The 14,535-nt window shown below is 38.2% G+C and overlaps 1 protein-coding gene across 1 annotated transcript in view; it reads left to right on the top strand.

Annotated features, from left to right (window-relative positions):
- The window catches only part of rhbdl1 (rhomboid, veinlet-like 1 (Drosophila)), a 48,056-nt gene that overhangs the window by 31,411 nt on the left and 2,110 nt on the right, over positions 1 to 14,535 (top strand). The window contains exons 6-7 of the mRNA XM_055150250.1: positions 11,570 to 11,670; positions 14,378 to 14,438. Coding sequence (XP_055006225.1) covers positions 11,570 to 11,670; positions 14,378 to 14,438 — 162 coding nt within the window. The remainder of the gene's footprint in view (positions 1 to 11,569; positions 11,671 to 14,377; positions 14,439 to 14,535) is intronic.

Below are 14,535 nucleotides of genomic sequence, written 5' to 3'. Positions count from 1 at the left end.
GTCATATTCTTTTTATGTTCAAATCAGCTCAGACGCTACTGTGTCAATATTGTATCCCTGCTTCACAACGACTGCCACTGTCTGTCCGCAATGTAAGATTCAACAAGGAAGGAAAGAACGGGATTATGGGAAAGCTCAACTTTGAATCATTTTACTTCAGTTCTCAAAACACATGGGATGTGTTCATGTATATTTCATTTGTTTATTTTATTTTGTGGATCTCTTGTTGTTGGCAAAAATTACTTAATAGATGTCAAATACATTTGTTCTGAACTTGGAGCTTATTACATAGTTACCTTAAAGAGGACAGTGTTCTTTTTTGGGTATTGTAATAATCTATAACATACAAACATAGATAAACATTTTACATTTTATTCAGTGTAAACTCCTCACTATTGATCTAAAACAGGTTAATAACAGTAGTGGCTCCACTGCAGGACTGATATCCTGTAAGTAGCATGCATGTAGCATTATTGTTGATATTGCTATGTGACAGTTTTTTTGACACTCCTGTTTGACCTGGGGTCTGAATTCTTTCAGTAATAGCAATTAAGTACAGAGAAGTGGGTAGAGATAGAGGGTATGTAGTAGTATGTAGTAGGTGAAAAGAGAACTCAAACATGCATGATCAATCAAACACAACTTTGAATAAGGTACTGATTAAGGAATGCAATTATAACACATTTAAACCCTCATAAAAGTTGTTTTTGCATAATATGTCCCCTTTAACTACTATAAACACACAAAAAGCCATCTTTGAATAAGGCACTGATGAGGGAACACCATTATATCATGTTTAAAAGTTAATTAAAGGCCATTTAAATATGTCCCCTTTACTAAAAAGAGAGAAAAATATCCACAAATCCATTTTTACTAAAGAACATTTGGGATCTATCCCAATACATCAGAGGCTATAAATCCCCCATTAGTATGGTGTGATACTGATGAGAGAAATCCTGCTCTAACAGTAACAGACTTCTGATCAGAATAATAAGGAGTCCTCAGTCTCATAGTATTGGACCTTGTGAGCACATTAGCTGCATGTGAACAGCCTCATGTGCACACTGCCTATAGAGGTCTGCTGTAAATTATGCATCAGGATATTTAAGCTGTGCACTCTGCTGTTAGTGACTAAACTGTGAAGAGTAGTAGCGGCGTGCCTCTGCTCCATATGTATTGGTGCCCTGAGTCAAGAGGAGAGTGCTGTGGGGGTGGAGGAGGGGTGTCTCTGAGCATCCTGGAGGGGATTTGTAATGCAAATGTGATAAATGGCAGCATGTCTGTATAACCTCATTGCTGCCGACTGGTTGATGGTGTCATTATGTAGCGGTGCCAGCCTACGTGCAGTGTTTAATCTGTGAGCGACTGATGAATTTAGTTCTGGTGCGAAGCCTGGTGTCAGCTGTGGGCCATGGCCATAGAGGGGAAGATTGTCAGTCTTAATTTAGCCTGACGATTGTTTCTGCGCTCTGGCTAATAAAAGCCTATCGGGTTTCCAAATGACTACAGGTCTACATTACTAAGCGCTCTCTCTGTGTTACATAATGGGCATTGCTTAGACACAGGCATGGGGCATATTCACATACAAATCTTTAGTCTTGACAAAATATCTGTTTTCCCAAAAATGTATTGGCTAATATTTTGCTGAGATCAAAATAATTTTCACAGAAAATAACCTGGATGCAGATATTTCATTACATTGTATTATTTATATTTAACAATAGTGACAGAGCCTGTAAGCATGTTACCCCCGGAAAAAAAAATGCTTTGCACATTTTCTCCTAGTGTGTCTTCTTGTATTAGGATGGGTATCTGGTCTCAAAATGAGCCTACTCAAGCATTTAAGAGGATCACAATAGCCACTGGAAACTCTTGATTGAATTACAGGTAGCTTGGATAAGTGCCTAGTTTTATCTCACTATTTCTAAAAAGATAGCATTTTATGCTTTTTTTGATACAGCGGTCAGTCACAATTTTTTTTTCAGCCAAACTGAATCATGTTAAATGCAGCATGAACCCCAGTCTTTACGAAACTAAACTGTGAATAAAAGGTGAGGACATACTGCATTGATCGTAATTGTTCTGGCTGAAAAAAAACAGTTTTTATTCATTACAGATTTTTCTGAGAAATTTCATTTTTGTGCTGTAGTGAGAGCTCTCGATACAGTACGGAGAGCAGTTGAAGTGTGTGGTATGTTTTATTTTTTTATTTTTTTATGTGATTGTCCACTGTATCATCTTCTTCCCTTCCCTTGTTTTCATCAAATTCCTTATGTTGGGCAGTGCCTACATGCTATGTAAAGACATTTAGTTGGGTACATTTAATCATTTTAGTTGACATTTTAGGCAGGCAGGCAGGAACAGCAAAGGCATAGATGAAGCCCAACCTAAATGCGTTTTTAATAAACGCTGCTCGTTGGTGCTCAATAAACTAAATGAGTGTAAGCTGACAGCCGTGAGATTTTAAAGGGAAATGAGCAAGTTTTTCCTGGAGCAAAGTTGAGACTGATAAACTGACGGTGCCACGTCTTCATACTGCATTTGCGTTAATATAGAGATACATTCAGGCAGGAAGAATTCAACATGTGACTACAAGGATTGTCAAATTTTCAGAGAGGAAGAAGCAACCAAGCCTTTGAAAAAAATAAATAAATACAAGCTAACCGAGCCCAACAAAAATGAGCCCCAAAAGGAACAACTAGTCAAATGTGTTGTCCCTAATTATGCACTTATTTTTAATAGCATAATTAAAATGAATAACAGCTGTAAAATGTTTAGAGCCTGTATTTCATTCATTACTAGGTATAAAATGTATCTTTTATGACATGAAATGTAAGCCTAAAGATTGCAACCCGTGACTCTGATGGCTACCCATGCGAGATGGTGAAATTTAAAGGCCTGGCCAGTGATTCCAGTGTTTTGATAGACTGAAGATAAAGAGAGGGGGCATGGCCTGGCTTGTGTCCGTGTGTTCATGTCACCGCTGGCTCTAGTATTCTCATTCCCATTGTACGTCTGTTTGAAGGGCTCTCAGCTGTATGCCAAGTGTCATCACGTAGATATGAAACATTAGGGGACACATACTCCTGTCCTTTACGCTGTTTGTTTGTAGAGCATGTGTCCGTGACTGAATAGCCTCTTCAAATCAATATCATTACTCAAATGACAGTGGAGAATAGACATACCTGCTCTGGCTTAGATGTGGGTAGGAAAGACAGCACAATGTATTAGCAGCTATGTTTGGCGTATAGTGATAGTGCCAATTAATAAAAGTTTGATACCCTTGCAAGATAAGTCAACTTAAAGGATGTATAGAACTGTATAATATTAATTGGATTTATTTAAGAGTTTTGTTTTTTGTTGTTGTTCTTTTTCTAAGAAGTAGAATTCTTCATCCAGTGGAATTCTTGCTTTGTGATATTCCTTCTTCCACCTCGCTGCAGTCATACATTATCCTGCTCTATAGCACATACTAGTGCAGACCTTGGTGTTGCTGGAGAGGTCTGGTCATGTGACTGTGAAGTGCTCCCAGAGGTGCAGACTGGAGCTCTGAGTGAGTGAGGGTGACCTTGGTACAGCGTTGTGATTATGGTAATAGCCTGGCGCCCTGTCCCACCCGACGTGAACCCTCGCTGGGTGACACCGAGCCCACTTCCTCTACAGCAGTCCCCCACAGCTCTACTCACAAACAAACATCATCAGCATTCAGTCTGTAATGTGGCCTCATAGAAGCTCTGTGAAGGGAGATGCAATGTATTATGGGTAAAAGGACTTAAAAGTGCTGATGTTTTATTATTTATTGACAGTCTACAGCATTAGACATTGTGTGCAAAGCTAATTTTGCTCTAATAATGAGCATCTATGTACAGAAAAACATTCTAAACAATCTTTTAGATTGTTCAGAAGGAAATCTAAAATAATAATTTGCAATTTAACCTTATCTAAATTTTTATATAAACATTGACTTGCATATTTATGCATTGTACTTTGTTTCTACTAATGGATGCTTAAAGATATATAATGCATCTTATGGAGGGTCCACTACCGGCTTGTCTCTGTGGAGATAATATTTACCCTTAATAATATTTAATATTTACTTTACCCTGGAATGTTCCAGTTTGGTATTAAACATATCTATCTCCAATCTGTGGAAAGGTGTCCCTGTTCACCAAGAATGCATATTTTTCAGGTATAAATGGTAAATAGTGTTCCTTCATTAACATTTAGACCCAACCCGAATTGTTTTAATTAGCTAATCAGACAGGATCCAATTATTTATGGAGCTACTGTATTGGAATATTTTTGTGTAATACAGTCTTTCAGAAGTTGTTTGAGTTTTGTCAAGGAAGCTGCAGTGCATTATGGGAATCCAGACTTCCAGAGGAGTTTGATAGCAGTATATTTTATTTCCTTTGGTGGGTGGCTTGAAGGTTTTTTTTCCTCATTGAAGAAGAAGAACACCTTGTACCAAACCTTGAGAATGGGGAAGCGATTTCATGGCCTTTTTCATCTGGATGTTTGAAGAATTTTATTCATTTCAACCCAAGGTCAGCTATTATTTCTCAGGCTGAAAAAACAGTAGTGAGTGATAAGCGCCCAAGTCATGATGAGAATGAACTATTTTGTATTACAGCTTTGTTAAAGGCACAAACCAGAACATTCAGGACAAACTCTTGCGTAGACATTTTGTTTCTTTTGTCTTTCTCATTTTAGGCTCATTTTGCCCGTGCACTTGCTGGATCAGATAAGATTATACAGTACAGCTGAAGCTCGGTGCTGTGGGCTGCTCCACTCTGCTGCACTTGGGATGTGACTAGTGAAGACTATTGATTTTTGCAGTGCCCCCTGTGCTCCTGGGCTACATAAATTTCACAATATTTTTCCCTTTGCGCCAAGTGCAGACAGGGCGGACTTCATTTAAACTCAGGGCCTCTTTCATCACCCAAGGTTAAGGTGTGTAAAGTTGGGTCTCCAGTGTTTACTCACAGCACTTTCAAAGCACCCTCAGATTTTATATTTGGGTGGTCAAATAGATTGATAAACTAATCAATTCTAAAACTAGTATCTAACTTGTCTTAATAATGTATTTTTTCACTGTAGAATTAAAGGTGCACTATGTAACATTATTGCTGTATCAGTATAGCATTAAACTTATCTATTACCATGGAGACAAGCAGGCAATGTCATCAGGTCAAGTTATGGGTCAGTGTGTAGAGGGGTGACTCATAGTAAGATGGCAACATTTCCAAGTTTTTTTTTAAACAATAAATATTTTCTGTGCAATAATAACAACTCTATAGAGACAACAGCTGACAAGAAACATTATAGTGCACCTTTAAACCTTTGGCGGCACGGTGGCTGAGTGGCTAGCATTCATGCCTCACAGCAAGAAGGTTCTGGGTTCGATCCCCAGGTCACCCAGGCCTTTCTGTGTGGAGTTTGCATGTTTCTTCCAGGCACTCTGGTTTCCCCCATCAACCCAAAACATGCTACAGGTCTCCATGAACAGTTGTTAGTCAAGGTTATTTAAATACAATCAATTCAATCATTGTGTGTGTCCTTAGGCAAGACACTTCACCCACATTGCCTAGTATGGAAGTGGTGTGTATGAGTGATGGTGGTGGTCAGAGGGACTGATGGCACTGAGTGGCATGGCAGCTGTGGCTACAATAGTAGCTTACCATCACCAGGTGAATGAATAATTCTGAATAATGCTCTTTGAAGTGTCTTTGGGGACATAAAATGTCTGTGAAAAGCGTGATATAAATAAAGACTTACTTACTTAAACCTGACTGTAATATTATTTACAAAATAACACTTGGGACTGACAAAGAACATGTTTTGAAACCGCATTAATTGGCATGTTTAAGAATAATTAAGAGAAAACTGAATGAGTGACACCTGATTAGATTAAATTTGTACTGTAAAAAGAAGAGTTTTCAGTGAACAAAGGAGCTGATTTGAATGTCTCGACCTACATGCAGTAAACGCGCTGTGATGTTGTTTGGTATTTGTCTACAGAGGTGTGTGCTGCTGCCGTCTCTGGGGTTCCTTGAAGTACTTTGTCTAATGATGAGCTCGGAGACAGTGGAGGTGTGGGGTTTTCTGGCAGTACTGACAGTTTGAATTCTTCTGCTCTGCGTGACACTGAAGATGAAACAAACATGTGATTCTATTCTTTAACAGGTTTACTGCTACATGATCCTTTTTGATTACTTTTGCTCGTCCATGTTTTGCAGGGGCAATTTGAGGTGCTGTTGTAACTGCAGTAAAGTGAGCTTTCTTCGCTTTAGCAGAGAGACCAAATTTAAGTGAGTTTTCTCTACTGCATATACTCCACAAGTCAGCTGAAAACATAATTTAGTCATTGAATCACTCACCAGATGCTGGTTAATTGAAATATAGGTGAATATTATCGTATTCTTATCAGTTATCGAATCAACTTCTGAGTTTTGTGAAGTATTTCCATCCACATGTTACTGCAATACTACGTACTATGTACTAATGTATTTCCTTAAGCTCATGGTAAGATTCATGATTTTGCTTGGGTCATGGTTAATCTTAGAAGTACACATCATTCAGTTTTCCAGTTGGCCACCAAAAAAATCTTCTTGTATTCAGTTAGTCTGAAACACACGCCTTTCAATGTGAATAAAATTGCAGAATCCCTAGGTTTTTTTTAGGGATGAGCTCTAACCACAATATAGAATTAACCAGAATGACCAGAGGCAATCCTGTCTTGTGTTATAGCCAAAAGTGTGCTGAATGTGTCATTAAATATTAAAGATAATATGCACACAGTCAACAATGTTTGAATTGTCACTGTGTTCATAAGAAAATAAGAAAAGCCCACTTGTATTGTTGGGGTATATGACAAAAAAATTATAACTTTTTCACTTATGTTAATCGTGTGATTAATTACAATTTTCAATTTGATCTTAAATTTTGACTGTTTGCACTGCCCTAACTTGTATATAGTTTAAGAACTTTTTTCCATAGTGCCTTGTCAGTCCCATACTGCAGAATCACTGTGCCAACTCATACCATCTCCTTTCCTTCTTCAATTAGCCTGCAGCTCCTATCATCTGAGCTTGGTAAATAAATCTGATCATGCATTCCCCGGTTTATTAGCCGTGGGATTGCTGACTGCAGCACATCTCTGGAGGAACATAACACAGTGCATATAAGAACAGTCTAAAGCATGTGGATAGAATATTGTCCTATTGTTTCCTAGAAGAAGTTAAATTGTATGAACAAGATATTTCTATAGGCTGAGATCATGCCTATACTGTAGTTTAAAATTGTAGTCATGAAACAGACTGGCACAAAGTTAAATGTCTTCACTGTCGTTATAAATACAACAAACAATGGTGAAATTTAGTTTTGACGTTAGTTTCAGAAAATGTCATTATTTAAACCCAAAAATGTGATTGTTGTCATTTGAAAGGACGTAATATAGCCAGTTTGTGAAGTTAATCTCCAACAAATAATAAGATTCAGCATTTGTGGATCATTAGTTTGGATTCTTTCAAAAACACCTTCCAAAGATTTATATAAGCCCCTGCCCCCCATCTGAAATGATGACATCAGCAAATTGTAGAATGTGAACGCAACCTTGAAAATTATAAAAGGTGCGTTGGTGCATTTCCAAAACCACTCCTCTCCACATCTGACTGAACCTGTGAATGATTAGGTGCTGTTGTCCTTTAACTGTCCCTCCTCAGTCATTTATTGTCCTGAGAGGCAACAAATGCAGCTTAGTGCATGTTAATGTCCCCAGTGTGGTCCTCTTTATCCATTCAGAATGAGCCTGCTGGGGCTTTTAATCATGTTACTGTAGCCAATATTGCACTGTAAGGAAAGTACTTGTGTCACTCCCTTTACAAATCAAACATCAGTATGTACAGTGCATGAATTTACACTGGTAACTTGAGAGTTTTAATTCAAGCTACAAAATGTTTGCTAACAAAACATTGCAAAAGAAATTAAGACAAAATTTCTTTTGCTATGACAGCAGTCATGTATTTGTTTTTTATGTATTTATTTCACCAGGCAGAACATTAGGAACAAATTCTTGACCATTTATGCACAATTTTAGATTACATTTTGTTAATCCTGTTTTTCTCATATCAAAAAATCTATCAAAAGAGATCAGATGCTAAATCTGTGTTCAACTTGTCTCATGATTCTCCATATTTCTTAAGCATTTGATTGAGTTTCACTGTAGCACTTCCTATTACAGCTTTGCCTTGTGTCCATAGAAAGTTACAGTTACAGACACTGTTAGTGGCTAGCCTCACATCAGATTAGCTTTCTGTTGTTTTGAAATTTATCCCAGCAGAGACATGTATTACAAAGAGTGACCCATATCTTAAGGCTTGCCTGCAGTGAGGACTCTGATGTAAAAAAAAAAAAAAAAAAGTCTGGTTTTACATCCAAGCTCATACTGCGCAAGATCTCCCTGGCCTGACCCATAATTTACCAACATTTTTGCTGTACATTTGGGAATTCTGCAAGCTCACAAAAAGATTCCCCCGAGCCGAGAACAGCACAATAAACAATATACTGTTTGAAAGTGTCAGCGTGCACCAAAAATACTTGTCACGTCTTGAGCTGCTGCTGAGTGCGAAAATCCTAAATCTTAAATCCCCCAAAGCAGGAGAAGCCACACGACAAGCCTGTTTAATATGCACTATAGCCACCCCTCAGACCCACCCCACCCCACCCCCCACCCACGGAGCCAGCCTCTTCCTCCAGGCTTCCTCTTCCTCACACACAGATGGCAGTGTCACATAAACCAGTAGCTTTTAGATGGAAAGAGATTTAAATAGAGGCACTTAAATTTAGTCACATTAAACATCACAACATGGAAATGTATGTCTGATGAAATAGACTCTTTAAAATGGTAACAATATACAAGTGAATGAGGACCCAGGACTTGGCCTACTTCATGATTTTGTGTTGTGTGTGAATATTCATATACTGACTTAAATTAATCTTTTCATGAATTTTATGGTTTGGAATTGAGATTATGTGGTCCACATTTATATACTCACATCACATTCTGTTTAAGAGAAGAACTGAGCATAAATATTCAGCATTTGTCTGTTAAACAAGTATATGTTTTTGATGAGGAAACAACATTTTAACATAGATCAGAAAATGCGCCCTTTAGGTGTGTATTGTTGTCAATGAAATCAGATAATTGATTGTAAAGATACTAAGTAGAGATACCAAGTTTATGTAACACATTAGTCCCAGTTCATTTCTCGACACTTTTTATGTTTTTTATGTATTTCTTATGCCATGTATAGCTTTAAGTCTGTTGATCAGTTTTGATATACGCTTTTAAATTGTAATTCCTCTTTCCACACATATCTATTTTTCACTTTCTACATTAAGCATTAATTACATTCACCCTATATACACTAACCCCAACATCATCACAACTCCAGACAGCATCTGATTATTCCATCAATATTTAATCAAAAGACATTTCATTTCTCTGCTACATAAAAGCCATAAATTTATCTTGGGCATGTTGTAAATCTCAGCACAAGACAAATTCAAGAGGGGAGACAGCTGTACTTGCTCTAGTTTGTATATTTTTGAACAAATCAGATACCAAGTTGTATAATTGCAACTTTGTGGATGTCTAGAAATATTGCAGTGTAGTGAATCTTGTCATAACTTGAGCTGAGGTCCAACCTTCAAATTGTCCATAAATCCAGGTAGGGAAGTGTCTGAGGTGTCAGTGTGTTGAGATGAATGACTTGGGAAGGCGCTCTTGATTACCATCTGTCTCTCCATAATCATTGCTGCCATCGTGGGCTGACAAGGCATTCTTTAGGGCCCATGTTTATACCTGTGTGCACAGAGGAATATGAATACTACTACATGCATTATAGATACCAGATCACAACTGTGGCAAAACTCAAGCTGCAATTCAAAAGTAGGTTGTTTTGTTTTATCTGGCGCGTTTCTTATCAGCTCATTTGCATAATTAGAGGGAGCTGACTGTAGCGGACAAGGCGGCGTCTGCTTAGAATTCTGTCAGAGTAGAGTCTTTACGTGATCAAGGTGTAGCAATGCATCAAGAATGACATCTTTGCTCAGCACCACAGCAGAGCAGAGGGGAGGTCTCCATTTTGGACGTCTGCTGCTTTATAAGGATCAAATGATATTGTGTACATGGTCATACTCCGGCCAAAGATAACATTATGACTGACAATAAAATTAATTGATGGGTTTTAGATGGCATACATTTTATATCTATATGTTTTATAGAGATGGGGGACTGGATAGATGAAGTAAGATGTCATATTTTTGGTCAGTTTTTTGGTATCAGGATTTTTGGATTTTCATTTAGAAACTGTTTATGATACAGTATGAATAATATAGTTATAGTTAGTTAATAATTTGTTGGAATTTATTTGGACAAACAAATTAAGAGTGCAATGTAAGCCAGTAAGATGTAATGTGTAAGTTTATGCTAGGTAATTAACAATATTGTTCTGACTTTGCTCCCAAGTTAGTCAAAGTAACTAAATATCACTTACTAAAGACCACTGTTTTAGAACTGTGCTTCTGGACACCTTGAATTTCCCTCAGGATCAATAAAAGGGTCTACTGCTGCCAATCTGCCCCTACAGCCACTACCAAGCGCTCATACACACCACATTCATACAGGTTAGGTGGGTTAAGTGGCTTGCCTAAGTACACAACAGCAATATGATACAAGCAAGAATCAAACTTCAAACCTTTTGGATGAGTACTGCCACCCCAAACTGATACTGAAGCAGGTTGAGTTTGCAAAACCCAATTAATCAGCGTGTCATTATTACTGTAACAAGACCACCTCCAAGGCATCATAATAATTAGTATGTAAATTTGTAGGTTTTCTACTGCCCTCTTGTGATTAGTGGGGAGTAATGGCTTCCTAATCGTTCTTTCTACACGCTGCTAACAGGCAAAATTGTCCCTATCTCGCAATATGTGCAGAAGAAGTGATTAGTTTGTGTTGTCTATGCCGGTGAAAGTGCACTGGCCTATTACAACCCTGTCTGGGCCCATGCTCCATTATTTCTTTATGATTCTCCGCCTTATATCTCTCCAGCCACGAGACACCGCTGCACTTTTCTATTAAAACAACATTTGGCTGCATCTTTGGCTCCCCTCCATGTCCACATATCCCAGATTAGACTGTCTCATGAATATAACACGAGGCAGCTTCGGCAAATTATCCTGTTCAGCAAGATCCACCTGCTGCTTTTGATTTCCTCCTTTTAAATGCCAGCTTCCTGAAGGAAAAATCCATTCTGCCTATATCCGCCTTTTGGAATATTTTTGCAGTCTGTCTGGCATTTTAAGACAATAAAAGGGTATGTGAAGGTCAGCTGATAAAGCACATAGTTGCTCTCATATTTAGCCGCAAGCAAGGTGACTGGGGATGACGAAGCTTTGTTTTGCTTGCCTCAAAAAAGCCTGCCCCTCAAAAAAGCCCACACTAAACACCATCTAAATTCCCAATACATTTCTGTCTAATCTTTCTTTCCCTGTCTCTTTGCAGGCTCGCTGACAGTGTCCATCACCGACATGCGCGCTCCCGTGGTGGGGGGCTCAGGGGGGGTCTACGCACTCTGCTCGGCCCACCTCGCCAACGTCGTCATGGTAACGGCAATCATAATCGTCGCCTACATTGTTCACAAAAAGCCATTCAGTGCAGTCGAAATGTCACTTTGAGACATTGAGTGAGGAGATTGAATGCTAACCTCCTGTTACAGACCTGTCATATTAACGTGACAAAGATTTTTACTGGTCGGCTGTGAAATATTTTACGGCCCGTGTGAGCTCTTAGTCAAATGTCAGCAAAATAGAGGGAGACTGAAACTGCATGTATTTACAAGTTTATAGTCCTTTTCTGAAACCCTACCTATAATGAGTGGACATTCTGTGCAGCTGAGAGGTTCTCGAGGTTTAACATTAATGAACCATTGCAATGCTGTGGAATGTATATTATAGGTCTTAATGGGTAAAATATAGTAGACTTTGCTTGCGCTGCATTTTATTGCCCACCAAAAGTAGCTAACCCGAAAAAAGCTTGAATTCTCCCTCAATATCCGTCCCTACATGTTAGTGTTTTTCTTTGTCTAACTTACACTTATGTGACCACTAGCTCAGTAGCCAACCTAATCCTGCATTTAATCTTGTTTTAATGTTGATGATATTTCAGTTTCTCTTGCCTTCTCGTTTTTTTTTAAATTTAATTTCAGATTAAGCAGCTGTTGTAACCAGCTGTGAAAATACTGCATTTATTATTAGACTTTTATTCTGTTATTAAGTTAGTGTTGACAAGCCGACATCATTTGTATATATTGTATCTCCCTGTTTGTCACATTATGAAACAAAATTTTTTTTAGATTATTTTAGATTAAACAAGATGTGCCTGACAGCGGATTAAATAATTAAGATACATAGATTTATAGTATGTGTGACCTATTTTTGAAGCGGTCATCATATATATGTTTTTGTTTTTACAGATCCTTTATTACACAAAATTGACTCCTGAGACTTTTAAGCCCTGTTATAATGTTACCTCTTCAAAAACATACCTGGAGTTTTGATTTGTTTCATTCACACATGTTTGACTGGCTTTATTATTAGTCTGTCTCCCCTGGATGCATGGCGCTGTGTCACATGAGCGGACAGCACATTCCCCTTGGCAGCGTTACATATGACGAATGACTTTAACTAACCCTCTTGCTCAGATCAGGGCAGGCAGTGGACAGGCCAGGGGGCGCTGTCGAGACTCACAGACTGTAACGGTTACTACCATACACACAGACTCTACCAGACAGAATGCACTGTTTGATGTCTGCCTGGGAAATCCTCGAAGGCACATCTTGCTTTGATAACTTTGTTTTATGTTTTAAAAGGAAGCGCTGGCTTCTTCAGTAACTTTCCATTTGACGTTAGGGTTTATCAAAGGTGTTTTAACGTGGAGCGAAATACTGCGGGGAAGTGTCAGAAAAACAAATCTTCGAACATCACACTCCTTATGCTATATATCTGAAATGCAAGCACTTCTCTGAACCTCTGCACCCCATACCTCCTCAGTGTCAGCAGCCTGATAATAAGATCTCCAACAGACAAAATAGAATGGACGTCTTCTACAGATGAATACCATATCTCTGCTCTCCCGCCGAGACATGTCAAAGCAAATTGCCTCTCATCAGAAAGCAGCATCAGTAGCAGTTCAATGCCATTCTGTAGCTTACCTCAGCAGCACGGTGATGGTCCTTTTCATTTTGAGCATACGGACTTACACAAACTTTAATTCATCAATCATTGCTCAACAGAACAGAGAAACAATGGGGAATATTATCGCAGTTGGAGATCTGAGCATGGATATGATTTGTGCAATTAGTCATAATGAGCTGTGTCTATTTTTACTGCACTGAAGTTTCCACTATGTAGTGTCCCTTTATATTGCGGTAAATGAAGTGAATAATTAACTTCAATACTAGAACAACGATAGAATACAAGAATTTGAATCTGGGATACAGTAAACATTTTGCACAGAAAATAATGATTTCCTTATGTACAAAATTAGAGGTGCACCATGTAAATTTTCTGGTAGGGGCTATGCCACAAGATTGTTTCTATGGAGAGAGATATTATTGCTGAAAGTAATTCACAGTATGGCATTAAACTTATCTATGTTGCATTCATTCAATGTGTGTTACTGCTCAAAAATACATGCATTCATACAGTGAGTGAGCTCACCCCTCCACAGATCTAATTGGTAAGTTGGCCAGGTGGCATTGCAAGCTTGTGCCCATGCAAATTGATCAGTTTAATGCCAAACTGTTGGACCTTATAGACAAAACAATGACATTTCCATGAACACAAGCTGGTAGTGGACCCTTCACCAGAAAGTGCACATAGTGTTCTTTTAAGTTAAAGTAAAATGTGCAATCAGAAATTAAAATGTGTGAAAAAGCAAACTAAATTTGCAATATTTCTTGTAATTCTTTTTGTGCATAACTGTTCAAAGTGAATAATATACAGACTTTTTTCAACAGTGTGACAAATAAAGTACATTGTGGTCAATATTTTTTTAATAGCCCTATAGCTAAGTTGATGCATATTTTTGTTATTGTCACATTGTAAATCAACAAAACTTTTGAATGGACATAGTGGACATTTACTCTTTCTCCTGATATCACATTACCTTATAAGACCTTGTCACTTGCTGTCCATACAGTAATCCCATGTCCTCCTACATTGTAAATACTTGTGTAACTTTGCTCGTATAAGGCGTGTGTGTGCCTGGTGATATTTCTCACTGACAGGCCATTTCTGCTGTGTGTTGCAGAACTGGGCTGGGATGCGCTGTCCGTACAAGTTACTCCGCATGATCCTGGCTTTGGTCTGCAGTAAGTTCAATGTATCATCATATTCAATTCAAAGATTACTTCATTATTACTTCATTCAAGATGTGAACTAGTTTTCAGTAGTTTTTACAAGATGTAT

Source organism: Boleophthalmus pectinirostris, unplaced genomic scaffold (genome assembly GCF_026225935.1).
Source record: "Boleophthalmus pectinirostris isolate CB_2022bp ecotype Guang Dong unplaced genomic scaffold, ASM2622593v1 HiC_scaffold_14, whole genome shotgun sequence".
Classification (NCBI taxonomy): domain Eukaryota; kingdom Metazoa; phylum Chordata; class Actinopteri; order Gobiiformes; family Gobiidae; genus Boleophthalmus; species Boleophthalmus pectinirostris.
The sequence above is the reverse complement of the archived record's forward strand: the minus strand, read 5'-3'. Positions and strand labels throughout refer to the sequence as shown.